The 21,531-nt window shown below is 33.8% G+C and overlaps 1 protein-coding gene across 1 annotated transcript in view; it reads right to left on the bottom strand.

Annotated features, from left to right (window-relative positions):
- LOC123536146 (uncharacterized) overlaps positions 1-15,126 on the bottom strand; it is a 132,059-nt gene extending 116,933 nt beyond the window's left edge. The window contains exon 1 of the mRNA XM_053528417.1: positions 13,823-15,126. Within this exon, the coding sequence (XP_053384392.1) occupies positions 13,823-13,988 (166 nt within the window). The 5' untranslated portion in view covers positions 13,989-15,126. The remainder of the gene's footprint in view (positions 1-13,822) is intronic.
- Positions 15,127-21,531: the final 6,405 nt, after the last annotated feature.

Here is a 21,531-nt window from a genome sequence, read left to right as displayed (position 1 = left end):
CTTTAACATTTTGTTTAATCAAGAGTGAAAACAAGCACTAATGAATGTCATATTTCAAGTCAATTAAAACAGTCAATTGTCTTTGCTAATATGATACTTTGTTTGGGGGATAAGCCATGTTTAGTTAAAAATGTTAAAAATGGGCAATTCCACTGTCACTTTTGACAACAAGTGGACCCTGAAGGCCCTGTATCACTCACCTGACCTATGAACCTAAAGATCAGATCATTAAGATTAACATTCTAACCAAGTTTCATTAAGATATGGTCATAAATGTGGCCTCTAAAGTGTTAACAAGTTTTTCCTTTGATTTGACCTAGTGACCTAGTTTTTGACCCCACATGATCCAGATTCGAACTTGACCTAGAGGTCATCAAGACAAACATTCTGATTAAGTTTCATAGAGATATAGCCATGAATGTGGCCTCTAAAGTGTTAACAAGATTTTCCTTTGATTTGACCTGGTGACCTAGTTTTTGAACTCAGATGATCCAATATCAAAATCGTCCAAGATTTAATTGAGGGTAACATTTTGACCAAGTTTCATTAAGATTGGGCCAAAATTGTGACCTCTAGAGTGTTAACAAGCTTTTCCTTTGATTTGACCTGGTGACCTAGTTTTTGACCCCACATGACCCAGATTTGAACTTGACCTAAAGATCATCAATATTAATTTTCTGACCAAGATTCATGAAGATACAGTTATAAATGTAGCCTCTAGAGTGTTAACAAGTTTTTCCTTTGATTTTTTGACCTGGTGACCTAGATTTTAAACCAACTTGACCCAGATTTGATCTTAACCTAAAAATCATCAAGATTAACATTCTGACCAAGTTTCATAGAGATATTGCCATAAATGTGGCCTCTAGAGTGTTAACAAGCTTTCCCTCTGATTTGACCTGGTGACCTAGTTTTTGACCCCACCTGACCCAGATTTGAACTTCACTATAGATCATCAAGATTAACATTCTGACCAAGTTACATTAAGATACAGTCATAAATGTGGCCTCTACAGTGTTAACTAGCTTTTCCTTTGATTTGACCTGGCGACCTAGTTTTTGACCCCACCTGACCCAGATTTGAACTCGTACTAAAGATCATCAAGATTAATATTCTGAAAAAGTTTCATTAATATATGGTCATAAATGTGGCCTATAGAGTAACTAACTTTTCCTTTGATTTGACCTGGTGACCTAGTTTTTGACCCCAGATGACCCAAATTTGAATTTACCCTAAAAATCATCAAATTTAACATTCTGACCAAGTTTCACGAAGATATAGTCTTATATGTGGCCTCTACAGTGTTAACAAGCTTTTCCTTTGATTTGACCTGGTGACCTAGTTTTTGACCCCAGATTACCCAATACCAAAATTTTCCAAGATTTTATTGAGGGTAACTTTCTGACCAAGTTCCATTAAGATTGGACCAAAATTGTGACCTCAAGAATGTTAACAAGATTTTCCTTTGATTTGACCTGGTGACCTAGTTTTTGAACCCAGATGACCCATTATCAGAATCATCCAAGATTTTATTGAGGGTAACATTCTGACCAAGTTTCATTAAGATTGGGCTAAAATTGTGACCTCTAGAGTGGTAACAGTCAAATTGTTGATGACGGACGACAGACGACGGAGGATGGACAGGGCGATCACAAAAGCTCACCTTGAGCGCTCTGTGCTCAGGTGAGCTAAAAATGAGCAGTACAAACCAAGAAATCAGCATAAAACACAGTCCACAAAATGTGCCTGCATGAATACTTGGTAGTAATTTCATTCAGTCTGGTAAAAAGGTTGGAAATTTTACATTAAAAGAAAGAGGGAAAATGTTTTTGTTTCATAATTTACTGGTTTTCTTTGGTGAAGTGTGAAATATTGTAAAATGTATACATTGCTGATATATGACAACAGAAAAAGAAAAATATTATTTTCTCAACAAAATAACTAAATTTTATACAAATTGCCATTGTTAATAACAGAATGATCAACATTCACTTTGACATTATTCAAGGAACATTCCCTTGCAAAAAGACAATTCATGAACTCTTCTTGCATTATAATGTTCAAGTGATGTATTTTTTAATATTCCACAATGTATCTTGAAAATGCTTGATCTACTTTCTGCAAAATTTTACTCATATTTAAAATATAATTTAGTAGATCTAAAAGCTAAATTAAGATGAAATGAAAGATTTCATTCAAGTTCTTTAGCTACTAAATAAAAACATTAATAATCTACATGTAATTAAAAGGACTGCAGTTGACATCTAGAATAAGGATAACAGATGTGTTTATCACATGACATTGTGAAATCTGATGACTTTCAAGAAAACGGTTGGAAAACCTATACAAAATGACCAAATTGATATGAAGTTCAGGAATTCATGAACTTCAATGGTAAGTTGCGAAATCTCAGACAGTTCTTGGGTCAAATTATACTTCATAAGATTATTCCAAAAATGCTCATAATTTTGTCCATTTCAAGCATTTATCTTCATGCATTATTCATGAATAAAACATTCATGGACAGAAAATGAGACATTAAAATAATGAACCAAAAAAAATCATGAACTCTTCATGAAGTACATTTCCAAGAGTTTTGGTCATGAATGTTCATGAACTCTTTGTGAACAGGAGCTGTGAACAATTTTGTGAATAAATCCTAGATTATTAGCATGCACTTTATGAATACTTCATGAAGTTGCCTGTTTCAGACTTCACAAACTCTTCATGAACATGAGCTGTTCATGATATCATGAATAATTCATACATATACCACTTCATGAATACTTCATGAACTGTGTTTCATGAGCTTTTTATGATCTGAATATTAAAGTCTCATTTTCTGTTCACACTTTTTTCTTTAAGTCTTCGTGAAGTACTTTCATGAATACGTCATGAAGAATGACTATAAACATTTCACAGGGGGACTAGAATAAATGAATAGCTTACCAAAGGAAGAGCAAGTTTTTGCTCTTCTGGATTCTGTCATGGCAATAGTATCCAGAAATCCTATCATTTTACAAGAGTCTATATCTCAAAGGTATAATATAACTATAAAAAAGATCACTTTTGATGTGAATATGGCACTCTACTTTTACAATTTCACTGAAGTGCTTCCTGACAGTATCTTCTCCTTTACATTGCTTTTCAATCCATTATGATTATGAAAACCTGATATTGCATGGTCATTTCATTCCTTTCCACACTGCGGGCCATATCAAACCAAAGAGCTATAAAAATAAATAGATTGGCAACTTGAAAGGCATATAGAGCAAATCTCGCTAAAAAAACACGACAACTGAATGAGATCTCGTTTACCGGAAGTGACGCGTTCTCCACGCGTCATTTTGTATGCATGGTCAATTATACATCGGCAAATTAATTATCACCGTATGATCACGCTTCTTTTGATGGTAAGAAACGTGTATTTTGTGTCTTAAGACTATTTCACATTAAACTAATGTTGTTTTAGAAGCTAGCATGTATTTTAATGTAGTTTTAAAGGTACAAATTGTAACTCCATGCTCGCAGATGTTTGTTGTGACTAAGATAACGCCAATTCACGCTCTGACACGAGATCACGCGAGATTACAGCCAGTTGCCATTCTGTGTATTTTATATTTCTTTGATCAAACAGGGAATTATGGGTGTTGATAAGGAAATGTAACATCCAAAAGAAGTAACAAAAATATCACAAAAAATAACAAGTTTTCTTTTGACATTTAAATAAAACTTATAAATAGTCAGAAAAAGCTTTCAGATTTTCTATATAATTTTTTTAATTATCAAAATCTATCCATTCATAATAATTATTATAAACATAATTATGACAAAACAGACACTAATCATTTTGCTAATCCGTTAAAACTTGGAAAAAAATAAAATTTCCTACAGACAATATTGTACACTATAAGCTTTATAGATTAATCCAGGATATGATCAAAATGTAATTTTAAGACTGATTGTAAATCACTAAAGAACAAGTAACTGTATGCTCAAGTGTAAATTGACAAAACTGACAATGAAATCCAAACACACGTTTTTTAAGCAAATATCTCTTTACCTATTAAAAAAGGAAAACAGCAGAACACTGCATAGATAATATATATATCATTGTGACATTTTTGTTTGTAGATCTTTTATGAGATCTGAGTGCTCTCTGTAAAGATGACTGAATAATAAATAGGTATTTTTAATTTCTTTTTATGAAGACTAAGTGAAATTCAAAAAATTAATATAATGAAAAATTTGCATTTAACAAAATTTAATGTCTTCTTTCACAGTATCTTCTAAATATATTCTAGATTACAGAAAGGATGTCAAAAACAGTTATAATGTGTTTTGAATGAAAAATAAAAAACAAGTTTTCATGAGATCTATGTCAATAATTTGTACTGTTTACTTGTTTACAAGAGGTCTAATAAAAAGCCTGTACAATGTGTAGTCAGCTGTGTCAGCAACAGACAGTTTGAATAAATACAGTGAAACATCGCTCGCTCGAGGTCGCAAGGGGATGAGCAAAATGCTCGAGTTATCCATGGTTTCGAGCGACCCAAACATTGACCGACATACGAAGAAAATTGAAGTTTGTTTTACCAATTGTCATCGGGACCATTTGCAGAGGAAACAGTGATGCATAATAATAAAACACTCGTGGCATTTTCAAAAACTATTACAAACGTTATCTACGATATACGTTTCAACATGTAATTTGTAAATGGCACAATCATGTGAAGAAACAACTAAGACTTTTTATTTATCTCATAATTATCCATCTCAATTTTATGAAAAGGCTATTCATTTCCTTTATTTGCATGCAAAACAAATGCTGATTAAAATATTAAGATCTCAAAATTATCTTTCAATCCCCCAGAAAAGATGTATAAGTAATAACATACCTGCTTTAATCTAAAACAAAGTTTAACAGTAATTGATCATTATTTGATCAACAAAACTTTTCTTCGACCTTTAATCAATAATTAATCTCATTATATAATCAGATCAAATATACCGACAAACAAACATTTAAGATAGGATAGTCAGGGAATAGGCCACACAATTCTCAGGGCGTGCAAACTTTTTAATTAACCGATACATTCTGACCGCGGAAGGTGTGAACAATTTTGACACCTCTGCTCAAGTTTGCCAGAAGCAACAAAGAGTAAAGTTATACACAGGGATCAGGTGTCATGCTCGAGTGATCGAGTTATCGATGCTCGACCCAGCCATGGTAATTTCACATAGAAAATAGAAGGATATCAGCTGGGACTGCTTGAAGTGCTCAAGTGAGCCTGGGTGCTTGAGTCATCGAAGCTCGAGCGAGTGGTGTTTCACTGTAGTCACATTTGAAGAAATGTTTTCTGTCCTGTATGATCACTTTACTCTTTGTTTTCTCTAAGAGTGAACACTGCATACTTATTTGGCTATTTGGATGTGGAAAAGTGAAATGGAGCATATCCAAAGAAAGAATGACACTTTAATTTGACGAATACGCAGAGTAATTAATTTCAGTTCAATTACAGAAACAATTGTATCGAAACTTCCATGTAGAAATGGGTATAATTCATACAATACTGGTAAATCAAAGCCACCCTGTCGAAAAATTTCATGAACTGAAAATGGGACTATATCCTATTCATGAACTGTTCATGAACACATTTCAGAATTTGTTCATGAACAAATTCATAAAATGTGTTCATGAACAATTCATGAATTAGATCAAAAACTATAGATATAGTCCAATTTTCAGTTCATGAATAATTCATGAGCATTTCATGAACAGCTCATGAAATTTTCCACGGAGGGGAAAACCTCAGACCTTGGCAGGGGCCACAAACAACATTTTGTTTTTTGAAACTACAATTATTTAGCAGACTGACCTTAGCCAATGGCACATCCAATGAAATCTGACAGCTATAGGTCAAAGTGTTGTTCAGTTAGTGGCCAGAGACTGTTGTTTTTTTTTAGTCTCAGTCACTGTGAAAATGACTTTTACCCCCTTAACAAATGACAGGAGTAAAACAGTAAACTCAGAGTGGGGTGGGGGCATAATAAGAAGTAAACAATTGCTGCATAAAATGCAAAACATTAAGTTAAATAATGTATAATTTACTTTAATCTCAAGATCGAAATTCGGATACTAACCTTGCTTCAGGGTCGTGAAAACTTGCGACATTTTAAAAGGATTCTGTATTTTCTAAAATGGACGATAATGACAACACCATAATTACTTATTTAATATTCAGTGTACTTCATGTTCCTTTTAAACCATTCTTTGCTGTAGCATGATAAATGTTTCCTTCTTATTTGCTACACAAATTTCTCAAAAACTGCTGAATCACATGTGCAAAAAAATTCCCAACATGCAACAAAATAATGGAAACTGATCACGTGACCTATTTAATGTTAATGAATAGTTCATGAACTTATTTATTATTGTACAAGGTAATAAACCTAAGTTTTATGTATAAAAAATGAATATTTCAATGTTCATGAAAGTTCATGAACTGTTCACGAATTAAGTTTGCTAAAGATGTTTTGTTCATGAACCACCTCAAATTTGTTCATGAACTTTTCATGAATTTTTTTTTAAAGAACACACATTATGAACAAATCACGAGCAATTCATGAACACTTCATGAATGTCCATGAACAGTTCATAAACTTTTCATGAAAGTACATGAACTCATGAACATTATCTCAACTGAGTATTTAGCAAAAACAAAGATAGAGTGAAAGCTCGAAATCTCACATGAATGAGATGCGGAGACCACATGATGTCTAAATTGGCAGAATTTGTTTAAGGATTAACTTTAACTTAATTATCAACCGCCCGCCCGCTTAGCTCTGTAGGGAGAGCATTGGTCTACGGATCACGGGGTTGCGAGTTCGATCCTCGGGTGTGGCGTATGTTCTCCGTGACGATTTGATTAAAGACATTGTGTCTGAAATCATTCGTCCTCCACCTCTGATAATTCATGTGGGGAAGTTGGCAGTTACTTGCAGAGAACAGGTCTGTACTGGTACAGAATCCAGGAACACTGGTTAGGTAAACTGCCCGCCGTTACATCACTGAAATACTGTTGAAAAACGGCGTTAAACCCCCAAAAAAAACAAAAAACAATCAACTTAATATTCGTGTAAAAAAAGAGTAATTTTGTATCAGATATAGGATCCGATATACTATTTTCATGCTTATTACACATGTAATGGGGAGCAACAGTCTGACATATTGTAATAGATGAGTGTTGATAAATATTTCTGGTAAAATCAAGCAAATCCTCATGCATATCATAAAATCACATTTAAACAAACTTTCTAAAAGTTTAAAACATGTTAAAGTAACTATTTTCACAAAATTAAATCAACAACAGGCTGCATACTAGCTTTTTTTTACTGTTTTCTTGCCGTTTTCATTCTCCTTACTAGTTAGGTTCATGAAGTTAGCTGTAAGTAGTGGAAATAGAAGAACAGTAACTCTGTATGGGAGACACGGCCACACGCAGTTACCAGGTTGAAATTTTGTTTTAGTTAAATCATCGTTAAGCAAAGGAATTATTAACATATTTGTTGCACAGCAGTTTGTTGTAGGATCATTACACAGCTTGTTGGTGACAAGATACAGGATATATACACTGTCTTGAAAATCCATTATCAGGCTCAGGCTTCGCTCTCGCCTGATATGGATTTCCTCAACAGCCTATATCCCGTATCCTGTCACCACTCTTACGAAATGAAATGCATGAAATCATGAATTTTTCTTATATTCAAGAATTGTTCATGAACTATTCTTGATAAATTCTTAGAGCTCACTTCATGAAGTTTTATTCATGAAGTGAGTCATGTGTCCCACTTCATGAAGATATGAAGAATTATTGAAGGATTCACAAAATTCTTGAAATATTCATAAAATGTTCAAAGAATAAAACATGAATATTTTATGAATTTAATATTCTTAAAATACTCATGAACTATTCCTGAAGAAAGTGGTCTGTAATTTTCACAATGTGTTATTTTCACAGTGCACTAGTTTGGGCGCAAAAATTGTAGGTCTTTTTTTTCCAATAATTATTTGTAGTTGCAGTGTGTATTTCTTCTCATTGAAATGCTGTAGAAAGGAATAATATATAGTGTAGTGGGTGCTTTTTTATATATCTTCTGTATTTTGATATTAATGGCAATAGTTTTATGATGACGCAATTATCAGTTTTCACGATCTTGGTATCATATGTTACATTATAAATAGATAGGTATTGTAACTCACGAAGCTAGTATTTCATCACTTTTGTGGCAGTCATCACTTCTCTGATCAATACCTGTATCTACAAGCAAACTGAAGCTTGGCATTTGACCATCATTTTCGCCTTGGCTATACTTCTTGAAATATTAAAAAAATGCTCATAATTTTGTCCATTAAGTTTCAAGCATTTCTCTTCATGCATTATTCATGAATGAAATATTCATGAACAGAAAGTGAGACATTTAAATAATGAACCAAAAAAATTCATGAACTCTTCATGAAGTACATTATCAAGAATTTTGGTCATGAATCACTACTGGATGCACATACCATTAAACATGGTTTAAAACCCTGTAAAATACCCATTAAAATAGGAAAAACCGTTAATTAACCCCATTAATTCTTGCTTCACTTTATTTAACAGGTTTCACAATATTAATGGGTTACATGTTAAAATACCATTAAAACACCCATTTTTTACCATGAATCATGCCATTAAAAATTAAGTTTGGTAGCTAAAAAAGTTAATGGCTTTGAAAAAATAGTGAAATTCTGTATATTTTGAATTTAACAGGATTATTCATGGCCCTTAAAATTTATTTAATGCCCATTAAATGTTCAGATTCTGTACGATTTCATTTAAGAGTAAATTTAATGGCCCTTAACAGCAATGTGATGCCCATTAAATCCTTCATTCTGTAAAGTGTGATTCGTATATTTTCTTTTTTGGTTTTAATAATTCCAGTCCCATATTGTTCTAAAATGGACTTTAATCACAATAAATACATACTATGCACACATTATCTATAATATATCATGATGTTATATTTAGTTGCATTAAAGTTATTTCTCCTTGATGCAGTTACGCCATTGTTTTTCAAATGTTTGCCAAATTGAGTTCCTACAAAAAATCGGATTTATTTCAATGAAAGTCGGATGAAAACATACTGATTTATTTGATAACATCAATCTACATTATTTTGGTAAAGGTAAATACATGTATGTATTGATGCATTCCACTTTTCTGTTTTTTGTTTTTCCTGTCCAAATAATTAGCATTTGTATAAGAAAAAGGGTGGGGTAAGGAATTTACATTATAAAATGTGTTCAGACCAGTTTAGATTTTCAAATTAATTTTCCAATCCTTGAGTAGAAACTAAGGTTTATAGAGAAGTGAACAGTACACATGATTGTGAAGATTTACAGTCTGACTTAAATTCATTTGGGGCATGGGCAGATCAATCGCTTCTTCGTTCCAATGAATCAGAGTGTGGTACGCTTGATTGGGGAGGGGGGAACTTGTGATGCAATCCCTCAAACATTTGCCCTTAGGTGTTTAATACACCTGATGCCTAATGTCTGTACCAATAAAAACTTGGTCAGAATGTTAGTCAATATTATAATGTTGAATAGTTAAAACTACCCACATGGTCACTTGATCTATTAAACCGGTACCTTTAAACCTTTCTCAGTACAAAACAATACAATACAATATCCATTTATTTTCTCATTTCATATGAACATATGACAGAATAAGGATACAATACGACAATATGTACAAGGCCGTTACATGTGTTTACATTACAAAACAAGAGTGCCAGATTGTCACAATATACGCCCGTCACAGCAAATTTCTTTACTCTAGCACCTGTATTTGCAAATGGAATTTTAATTTTGTGGTTGTTTAGTAATCATTGTAAGTCATTAGTTTTTCTAAGTCCACAAAAAATCTCCTTACCAGGTAGAGATACCTTAAAATACACCTAAAATTTGAAAGTAACATCTATGTTGTACCACAGAAAAGTGGTCTTGTTTTTTCCCTACGGTCAATTATAAAAAAGTTACAATATAAGTTATTTATAGTAACAACTAAGGGAAGATAATCTTACAAAAAAAAAAAAAAAAAAAAAATCCATAAAAAAATTGTAAGTCCACACAAAAATCTTTACCAGGTAGAGATTGGTCAAAATACACCTCATAATTGGATGTAGCATGCATGTTGTACTACAGAAAAGTGGTCTCGATTTTTCCCTACGACTAATAATGAAAAAGTTACAATATAAGCTATTTATAGTAACAACAAAGGGAAGTAATTCTAAAGAAAGGAACTGCACATGACACTTCATCTCATGATGGTGTATAATTGTGCCATGTTACATCAAAATCTCTCCATGCATGAAGAAGAAATGCTTCGGACAAAGTCATTCTTGTATCTGACCTTTGGCCTCTAAGTGTGACCTTGACCTTTGACCTAGGGACCTGGTTCTTGCACATGACACTCTGCCTCGTGGTGGTGAACATTTGTGCAAAGTTATATCAAAATCCCTCTATGCATGAAGAAGAAATGCTCCTGACAAGGTTTTCATTCTTGTATCCTTTGACCTCTAAGTTTGACCTTGACCTTTGACCTAGGGACCTGGTTCTTGCGCATGACACTCCGCCTCGTGGTGGTGAACATTTGTGCCAAGTTATATCAAAATCCCTCCATGCATGAAGAAGATATGCTCCGGACAAAGTCATTCTTGAATTTGACCTTTGACCTCTAAGTGTGACCTTGACCTTAGACCTAGGGACCTGGTTTTTGCGCATGACACTCCGTCTCATGAAGGTGAACAACTGTGCCAACTTTCATCAAAATCCCTTCATGCATGTAGAAGATATGCTCCGGACAAAGTCTGTGGACGCTGCCCGCCCGCCCGCCAGGGGCGTTCCCATAATACGTCCCGTTTTTCAAACGGGCGTATAATAATGAGAGAAAAAAGAAGGAACAAATATTCTTCTAGCATTTTACAAAACAGTACATATGTATAGATACTATTACACGTGTAGTAATACATAGTTTAAATCAATATGGCAAAAATAAATATGAAGTTGATTATCTTAAGATGTCTAATTCTTATGGCAAAATTTTCATGGCCCTTAATTTGATATACCATTAAAATATTACGAACCCATTAAAATTAAATCTGGCATATTTAATGAGACCATTAATCAATTTTTTAATTATTAACGGGCATTAACAGAGTATTAAAAGAATTAATGGCCCCATTAGTTCTTACTAATTAATGTGGAATTAAGGGGTATTTTTTAATGGCACATTAATTTCATGCCAATTAAAAATTTTCATGGAGTTTTAAGGAGCCTGTTAACTTATTTTAATGGTTTATTTTAAGCAGCTTTTCATGGCCATCAAAGTCATTTTAACAAGGTATATTTTACCAGGGTTTTAATATACTTATTTCATGGCTTTTTAATGTATGGCATTAAAACTATGGTCATGAAAATCCCATTAAATAGTAAGAAGTAATGGGTGAATTTTAATGGTGACCTGTTAAAACTGTTAAAAACGTTTGAAAAACTTAAGGCCAATTTCATGACCCTTTTAATGGCATGTGCATGCAGTAGTGAATGTTCATGAACAAGAACTGTGAACAATTTCATGAATAAATCCTGGATATTACCACTTCATGAAAAATTCATGAAGTTGCCTGTTTCAGACTTCATGAACTCTTCATGAACATGAGCTGTGCATGACATCATGAATAATTCATGCATATACCACTTCATGAATACTTCATGAACTGTGTTTAATGCACTTTTTATGAATAAGTCTCATTTTCTGTTCACATTTTTTTCTCTTGAAGTCTTCATGAAGTACCTTCATGAATAGTTCATGAGTACTTCATGAAAAATGACTATAAACATTTCACAGGGGCAACAAGCAGTGTAACTAATAATAATATAATCAACATAGACTAACATTTAGACTATCATTCTAACACTTTAATAGTAACAACAGAGACAGCAGTAAAAAGGGGTATAATTCATGAAATCAATGTATTTGGTACCTTGTAATAATTAAATGATGTACTTGAATAAGTGGAACAAAGTGCATCAAAACTCTAACCAAAAATCTTGCTAACACACTTTGTGATTGTTATAAAAACTTATGACTTTTCAAAAATCCCCTTGTTTGATTTCACAAGATTAGTTTGTTGATTTTTTACTGACAAGTGTTCTGTTGAATCAACATCAATTATAAGAAAATATTTAAATCTTAACGATGAATGACGTATCCGTCTCAGTATGTAAATATTTACTGACATGTAAAACCATGTTATACAACTTTGTGCAAATAGTAGTTTACACTTGCCTTATACCCTGATCTGAAAATTTTATGGAAAACACTCCACTTTCAATGGGCTGAACAATTCAGTTCTTCATCATTAAAAATCACCTATCACGATGAGTCAAGCTGACACTTTGTTGCTTGTTTAAGTGATACAGCATGATGCATTTATCTTCTGAAATGGCTGGGAGCTTCAACAGACACATTCATAAAGTAACAAGAGCAGCTCCTGCAGGTGACATACACTCACTGTTTTGGATTTAACACAGTTTTTCAACAGTATTTCAGTTCCCCGGTGAAATAACAACCTTATGGATGTGCACGGTCACCACGGTTTTTGATGGTCTGCCACGTTTTATCAACCATCAAATACCATGGAAAAACATTGCCCGGAATATAGAATTATGGGGATTGTTTCTCCTGGTGTAGACTTTGATAGTAAATAACTATTTTAAGTTTCAAGTCAATAGCTTTGATAGTAACAGAGATATTTGACTTGATCAAAAATCAACAGCGACGGCGATGCTGGGCGAGTACAATAGCTATACTTTTTCTGTGAAAAGTCAAGCTAATAATCTAAACAATTCAGACTTTAAGAAAGTGATGACTATAATTTTCACAATGTGTTATTTTCACAGTGCACTAGTTTTAGCGAAAAGATTATAGGTTTTTCAATTTTTGTTGTCCATACTTATTTGCAGCTTCAGTGTGGATTTCCTCTCATTGAAATGCTGTAGAATGGAAAAATTTAATATAGTAGCACAGCTTTTTTGATATGTACTTTGATATTTATAATGTCCTAGGCTGGCCTTCCCTACAACACCGACGACAACAGGCAAAGCTATGTATGATGTACCGAATAGTACATGGGCACATTGAAGTCACAGTTCCAAAGAACTTGCACTATACATCGGCAACTACAAGAGGACATGCCCTCCGTTTCATCGTGCCATTCTGTAGAACAGACTACCTCAGACACTTCTTCTTTCCCTCAGCTGTACGCCTGTGGAACCAGATGCCAGAGCACCTTGCCACTGCACCCAGCTTAGAGGCTTTCAAGAGGGGTTTGGTGACATACTAGCACACCTGCAGAAATTGTAAATTGTTTTAAATGCACATCAATTGCGCGTGCCTCACACCTACTTTGTACAGTCACCATGTATGACAATGCTCCAGAGTGAGCCCCGTACATTAACGGAAGAAGAAGAGAAGATGTCAATTGTTTTATGATGATGCAGCTGTTATCAGTTTTTACAATCTTAATTGTTATCATTTACATTATGAATAAATAGGTATACCATAACTTGCAACTTGAGGTTATTTCGTCATTTCTGCAGCAGTCATCACTTCTCTGATCAATACCTGTGTCCCTATAGCCAATTTGTTGGACCCCGAGTCAGTAAACGTTGAATATTATGAAAGAACACAATACAAAAAATTTCAGTGTTACTTACGACGCCTTTGTTGTTCTTTGAAAGCAAGAATATCACAACTTCTAAACGAAAGGTCAATCTCATAAGGATTTTCTGAGTAAACCTGTGCACATGCCAGCGGAGGCAGCTTAGGAGTATTGTCCATACTGGCTAGCTGCCGGGAATCCTTATTTGCTGAATTTACCATAACTTGCACCTTGGTTCAAACTCAAAGCGATGAATTCCATTTTGTTAAGAAAAATGTTTTTCTTGTTTATTAATGTCAAATTATGCATAAATGTTGTGACTAACTAGGAAACACTATTTTGTTCACCTGAAGAGTAAATACCAAAATGTTAAAATGTGTATTTCTCATACTAATTTTGTCCGTATATCCATCACATAGGACTACAAAACCTTAATACAGTTCTAGTCCTATAGTCACAAGCAAAAACGTAAAAAATGTCTTTTTTTTAATAGTGTTATTTCAGTTTTAATACTTCACCTGCATGTGTCGACAGTCACTCTTCTTAAACGTTTTAACTTTTAATCCTATGGCTGTTTCTAAACATGATTTAACTGATTATGTCCCAATTTTACCAAGTGAACCACGGTCAAATCACTTTCAAAAGTTTACCGAAGTATGGTCTAACAATACTTGATTGTAAAATGTCAAAGAGTTAAGTAGAATAGAACAGCACCATAAAAACAGACAATAAATCATTTTCAAAGATCTACTTTGTACTATCTGCATTGCTAACTAGAGTACTTCAAAAGATTTTTCAAAATAAACCGCATTGCATTTACCGAATACCAAAAAATTTACTTTGCTTTCAATCACAAAAGTATCTTTATTTTCAGCACAATCATTTAATTCCTTTGCTTAATGGCACACAGAACTGGTCTTTCGTTGTTAAATTTTTGTACCTGCATTACAACATTTTAGTCCAAACCCACAATTTTTCATCAATACTCCTGTCAAAATTTTATGTTTAGTTCATTTAAATGTCAAGACCGAGCCAAATTCAGGCTAAATATGTCACACTTTATTCTGTCTACTACAAAGTAAAAATGTATCTAAAATCCATACTATCATTTTGTTTCATCAATCCATTGTTTTTATCACATTGGTATCGATTCTTAAAAGTCTGTTGTAAAAATCTTGGATCAAATTATACCTTAAAATCGTAAATATTTTTCAAGTTTTTGTATCTGTATCCAAATGTGTTTGCTGAAATATTTACAAAGTTCATGATCACTTTAAAAATTTTGATACTTTTCTACAAAATTGGTAAATATTGGATCAATATTAAATAAACACTTCATTTATTAGTATTTGATGTGTACAGCGATCAATCGAGCATTTAGAATTTAGCTTTAGAAAATCAGCCAATTTACACATATATGTTACAAATCACAAAAGAACTGTTTTATCATGCCAACTGATATGTTATATAAAACGGTCACCCTGATTGACTATAAGTATACAGTTGTGGTTCGGGTTTTTAACAACTTTGTTACGACTGTCGTAAAAATGCGATAGATTATCACTGAACACTGCCACCCTCGAGGGTATAAGCAAATTTTATTTTATTTAATGAACATTTAAACTGCAACACAGACTGCAGGAATCTTATCCATTTGGTCTTTAACATTTTTCCCATTTAACATTTAAAGAAGTAGATCTAGTCTGTCAAATCCGTATCAGGAAGCAGAAATTAATAAAAATATAATAGTAATTGGAAAAGTAATAGCCTAGACAAATATTGTGACGGATAGACAGATGGACAGACCTTGCTATAAGATTGAATTTAGATGCACAAAAATGCTTTTGCTTGTTGTTTTGTAGGTTAATGCATTGATACAACATTTTTTTGTATTCAACAACTACAGAATTGGTGCCCAACCCCATCAGATTATTAATACTGACTTTATAATGTTATAAAAAAGTGAACAATTGTGTAAAAAGATACTGTGAAATCATTTATATTCATGTAGTATTTATTTTTGTGGATTTTGTAGCTGAGTCAATTTACAAAATGAGATGCACATGAACAAGTAAAAGTCTCATTCTATTTATGTTTAAAATTTGAAATTCATAAACAGATATTTCCTTTTAACAGTTGTTTCGACCAAAACCAAGAAATTTGTGGTTTGCAGTAGTTAACATGCTTCTTCTTCATGAGAAAAATTGAGGACAAGTTTGACACAAGCGTAAGATGTAGATAACAAGAAATCAATTTGTATCAAAGACAATAATCAAATAATCAAGGGATGCTTCATGAATACTTAATATTATCAAGTATGCAATTAATAATCTTTTACAAACTATCATGATATAAAAACAGCAGTAAAAATACTTCAGTATGTTCTACTTTAATCCAGCAGAGCAATGACAATGGGATTATTTGTCAGCAGAACAGTATTTCCTGACAGTAGTATAAATATAGTGCATTAAACATAGTTATATAAGGTGCTGAAAGAAAAAACTTCTAATATTACATATTGCATCCATTTCAGTGAGATTCAGTAGTCTCCACCTTATAGCTGAGAAAACTGAAGACAGAGCAGTTATTTCTTAGACAAGATTCAACAAAATCTGACAAGTGTAGGTTATATCAAGGGAAGATTCAGCAAAGCCTGGCAGATGTGGGTTATTTCAAGGGTAAAATTCAGCAAAGCCTGGCAGATGTGGGATATTTCAAGGGTAAGATTCAGCAAAGCCTGGCAGATGTGGGGTAAGATTCAGCAAAGCCTGGCAGATGTGGGTTATTTCAAGGGTAAGATTCAGCAAAGCCTGGCAGATGTGGGTTATTTCAAAGGTAAGATTCAGCAAAGCCTAAAAAATATCAGTAATTTCCAAAGCAAGATTCTGAATAGCATTACAAATTCATGTTACTTACAGAACATGCAATTTCCAAAGCAATATTCAGCACAACTAGGTTCAAGATTCAGCACAAATTGACAGATACAGGTCATTTCATTGGCAAATTTCAGAAAAGCCTGACAAATTCAGGTTATTTCCATGTAAGATTCTAGATCTGCACAGCCTAATAGATGCATCTCACTTTTTGGGCAAGATTCAACAGAGCCTGACAGAAACAAGTTATTTCCCTTAGACAATTCAGCAGAACCAGAGAAATAAGGTTGCAGGATACAGATGCAGGATATTAACAAGGCAAGATTCAACAGTGCCTGACAGATACATGGTATATCAAGGACACGACTCTGTGGAACCTGACAGATGCAGGATATAAACAATAAAATCTGGAAAGTAGATCCCTCGGAAGCACTGAGAACAAGGCAAACAGTGAAAATTGCAGACTCGGTTTGATTGAGTCTGTTCATGAGCAGTAATGGAAAATGCAACACTGCCCATGCCCCCTAGCACACCGGCTTAAGCAGTATTCAATATTCAAATCTAAATGAGTTGAAATCAATGATCCCGAAGGACCAGAAAATATAACAACACTGAGATGAAGTTAGGGCGACTTTTTACGACCGCCAGACAGCACTTAACACCCGCTGTTGAATCTGGAAAGTAGATCCCTCGGAAGCACCGAGAACAAGGCAAACAGTGAAAATTGCAGACTCGGTTTGATTGAGTCTGTTCATGAGCAGTAATGGAAAATGCAACACTGCCCATGCCCCCTAGCACCGGCTTAAGCAGTATTCAATCTTCAAATCTAAATGAGTTGAAATCAATGATCCCGAAGGACCAGAAAATATAACAACACTGAGATGAAGTCGGGCGACTTTTCATGGCCACCACACAGCACTAATAACACCCGCTGTTGTGAAGTAAATAAGATCTGCCTTGAAGTAAATAAAATCTGCAAATAAAATAAAATCAAGGCAAGATTCAACAGTGCCTGACAAATACATGGTATATCAAGGACAAGATTCAGTGGAACCTGACAGATGCAGGATATTAACAAGGCAAGATTCAATAGTGCCTGACAGATACATGGTATATCGAGGACAAGATTCTGTGGAGCCGGACAGATATTTAGAAGGCAAGATTCAACTCTGACAGTGCCTGACAGATGCATGTTGTTTCAAGGACAAGATTCAGCGAAACCTGACAGATGCAGGATATAACTAACAAGGCAAGATTCAACAGCGACTGACAGATAACTGTTATTTCAAGGACAAGATTCAACTTAGCCTGGCTAAAACTGATTATTTAACGTCGGTAGCCTAGTGGTAGAGCGGCCGCTTCGAGTGCGGGAGGTCATGGGTTAGATCCCTGGCCGCGTCATACCAAAGACGTAAAAAATGGTACTGGTAGCTCCCTCGCTTGGCGTTCAGAGGATAGTACTTGAACTGGTCAGCCAGATGTCAGTGACCGGGTGTGGTATCATGCATGTCCCGTGTCTATGGCCTGATATTCCAGTGAGTCAGCACTATAAAGTTGGGTATTGTGCTCACTGCTAAAAGTAGACATAACACTGACTGAAAATTGTTGAAAAAGAAGTTAAACCTGAACACGCACACACAATACTGATTATTTAAAGGACAAGATTCAGCGCAGTCTGACTGACTACACCATCGCTTGATTAATTTATAGTATCTTTATAATTTAGCTGCTTAATGCAAATAATCATTTTTTAAAAAATGTTTCTACTTAATGAAATTCAAAATCAAAAAGTATGACTACTAATGTTAGCATAAATTTTTAGTCTTTAAAAAATTAATAGTCTTGCTTCGTAGATCTTCATGAAACTTATTTTAAGAAAATGCATTTAACTTCAAGCCAAAATAATTTTATGTACAATTCAAATTACCTATAATTAGTTTACTCTACTGAACATTGAGTGTGACAGATATCTTTTCATTACAAAGTTGAACAGGTTAAACCTACAAACTTGCTACAAGCTTCACACTTTATCACAACAAATGCCCATGATATAAGTAATTGAAACAGACTTTAAACATTCGTGAATTATATTACACTTCATTGCACTACGAAAACTTATGAATCAGAATTCTGGTGAATGTTCGGTCACAAGTCATATTAATGTATATCAGAAAAATTACATTTCCACTACTATCAGTTTAAGAGTTATGTTTATGTTATAATTTATTTTTCCGAGAAAAAAGTTTGAACATCACCAAATCATAGAAAGAAAGCATTGTTTTACATGAAAATTAAACAGCATATAAAACATATATATTACTCTACAAAACCATTGTTAATTTACTCATATTCATTGTATTGAATTCCCCAGTGGCATCCTTGTCGATAGATTTTGCACCCAAGTCCAAAACGAGGTCAAGGTCAAGGTCAAACTGAGGTCAGGTGATGTTTGAAGATGAGGAATGGTCACAGTTTGCATCTGTATTAGTATCAATTAATTCTTGTAAGGGGTATTGATGCTAGACACAACGGTCCCATTTCGTTAACAAAGAGATGGCCCATATAAAGCAACCTAAGTCCAAAATGAGGTCAAGGTCAAACTGAGGTCAGGTGATGTTTGAATATGAGGAATGGTCACAGTTTACATCTGTATTAGTATCAATTAATTCTTGTAAGGGGTACTGATGCTAGACGAAACGGTCCCATTTGGTTAACCTCGTACGGACGGACGGATGCACGAACGAACGGCGGACGGACAGGACAATCACTATATGCCTCCCGCATCAGTAGATGCTGGGGGCATAAAAAACCCTATTGACCTTTGACCTCCATAGTGAGACTTTAACCTTTAGGGTTCCGGGTGTTGCACATGACAGACTGTCTGATCATGGGAAAATATTATGCATATTTGAATCTAAAGATGAGACCAAAAAGCCTCTTTGATACCTGTAACTTTGACTCAAGTGTGACCTTCACTTTGAGATGGGTGCGGGTTTGCAAATGACACTGTCCATAGGAGACCATTTATGCAGTAATTTAAATCTGATGAATGACAGACTTTGGACTGACACGAATTCAGACTGATGAATGACGACAGTGACAGACGATGGAAAAGACAATCCTACAGTTCCAAAACTATTTACAGTAGCTAATAACAAACAGATGTTATATTTATGCACTTTGTAAATGTAATAAATTTTGGTCAGTATATATCTAGGGAGATCACTGTTAAATAATATTCTTTATTGTTTATATATCTTTCCCTTTTCTATAGACTTTCATTATCTGTCCTGAAATAATGGCTACATTGAATTCACTAATTACAGCGATAATAGATGGTTTATAATGATTTATAGTAAACCAGTTGTGAAGTTATCTGATTTGATGATGATCCAAACAAAGACACTATAAGGGAAGCAGTAGAGGACAATATGAATCTGGTGCTCGAGCCATTCATGCTCAATTAGGCAGTGTAAATTCACTGCTTTTTTTACCAGAAAATCATATTCTTGCAATTTGATATTTAGAGAAGCTAGTTGATATTCTACAGTAATATACGAATTGTTGAACATGTGACATTCTATATTTCCTTAGCTTTTGTAAATGTGTTAAAAGTTAATACATTGCATGCATAATTATTTGAATTGTTACTTTCGTATGGGTTACAGGCCTACTATTATAATTGTGTAAATACATGTATAGCATTTTATTTCATTTGTATGTTTATGAACATGTATGTAAAATGTGCTCTTCAATTTGGAGGAAATAAAGATATATATATTTTTAAAAACTGAATGGATATCAGTTTCACCTTAACTCTGCTAAATTTCTAAAATTGACTGGTCCATCATTCGATTTTGGCATTACCACTTATTATTCAAAGGGGTGTTCACTGAAAATTTACTGACCGAATAGCGAACAGTGCAAACCTTGATTAGCCTATACAAATGTGCAGGCTGATCTTGGGCTGCACTGGTCGCAAACGCATAATCACTTACCAGCAGCAGGCTAAATGTTAAATACATCCCGAGCTTTTACTACCAGTAAACTACTTATATACCAAGCTTCATTCTTTTTTCAAAATGAAGTTACTAAGACTTTAGTGAAAATCATTTTTATTTCTTTTAATTATCTTCTAAACTTAGTAGCAGAAAACTTGAGTTTAACCCAAGAAAGCCCCAAAACAACCCAAATGTAGATCTTTATACAAACTTGCTTTAAACCACATGTTTGGTGGCGTTAATGTTACCCCAAGTCTCAGAAGCCAGTCTGTACTGCAAAACTTGTTAAAATATTCATAATAGAATCCGAGTATGTAAGCTTATATTTCAAATAGTTATGCTTATTATGAAAAATACACAAAAAATTTACTAAAAACCTCAATGCGGAAGTCAAATTGGACATGTAAAACTGAGCGTGCAGAAAATCACTCCCTTTACCTTGTATAACTGTGCTTGAAATGTATTATGGTTTTAATATCATGTATAAATTTGTTTCTTTACCTTAAATAATCTTTTATCAATTTAATTCTTTCACCCATTCTATCAATTTATAACAAAAAAATGAAACAAAATTGGGAAAGAATTTTCATTGAAATCAATACATAGAATTGATCTAAGATCTTAGATAACGGTTTTCAATGGATCAAGTGTTCTTACTAAGGAGCTCAGGACATACAGCGAAGGATATTTATGATATTAAGAAGGCCATCTTCTAACAAATATATCTAAGATAAAAATGCAAATAACGATAAAGAAAGCTATCGCTATATTGATTTCTAATGATCCGTAAAAAGAATCCGGAAAGATCGCTCCTAGGGGTGTGACACAAGCACTGTAAATTTGTAAAGATTTTCTTTATAAAATTCATTTCAAATTCTTTAAAATTCTTA

The sequence above is a fragment of the Mercenaria mercenaria genome, chromosome 17 (genome assembly GCF_021730395.1).
Source record: "Mercenaria mercenaria strain notata chromosome 17, MADL_Memer_1, whole genome shotgun sequence".
Classification (NCBI taxonomy): Eukaryota; Metazoa; Mollusca; class Bivalvia; order Venerida; family Veneridae; genus Mercenaria; species Mercenaria mercenaria.
Note: the sequence above shows the minus strand (reverse complement) of the source record. Positions and strands in the feature narration are given on the sequence as shown.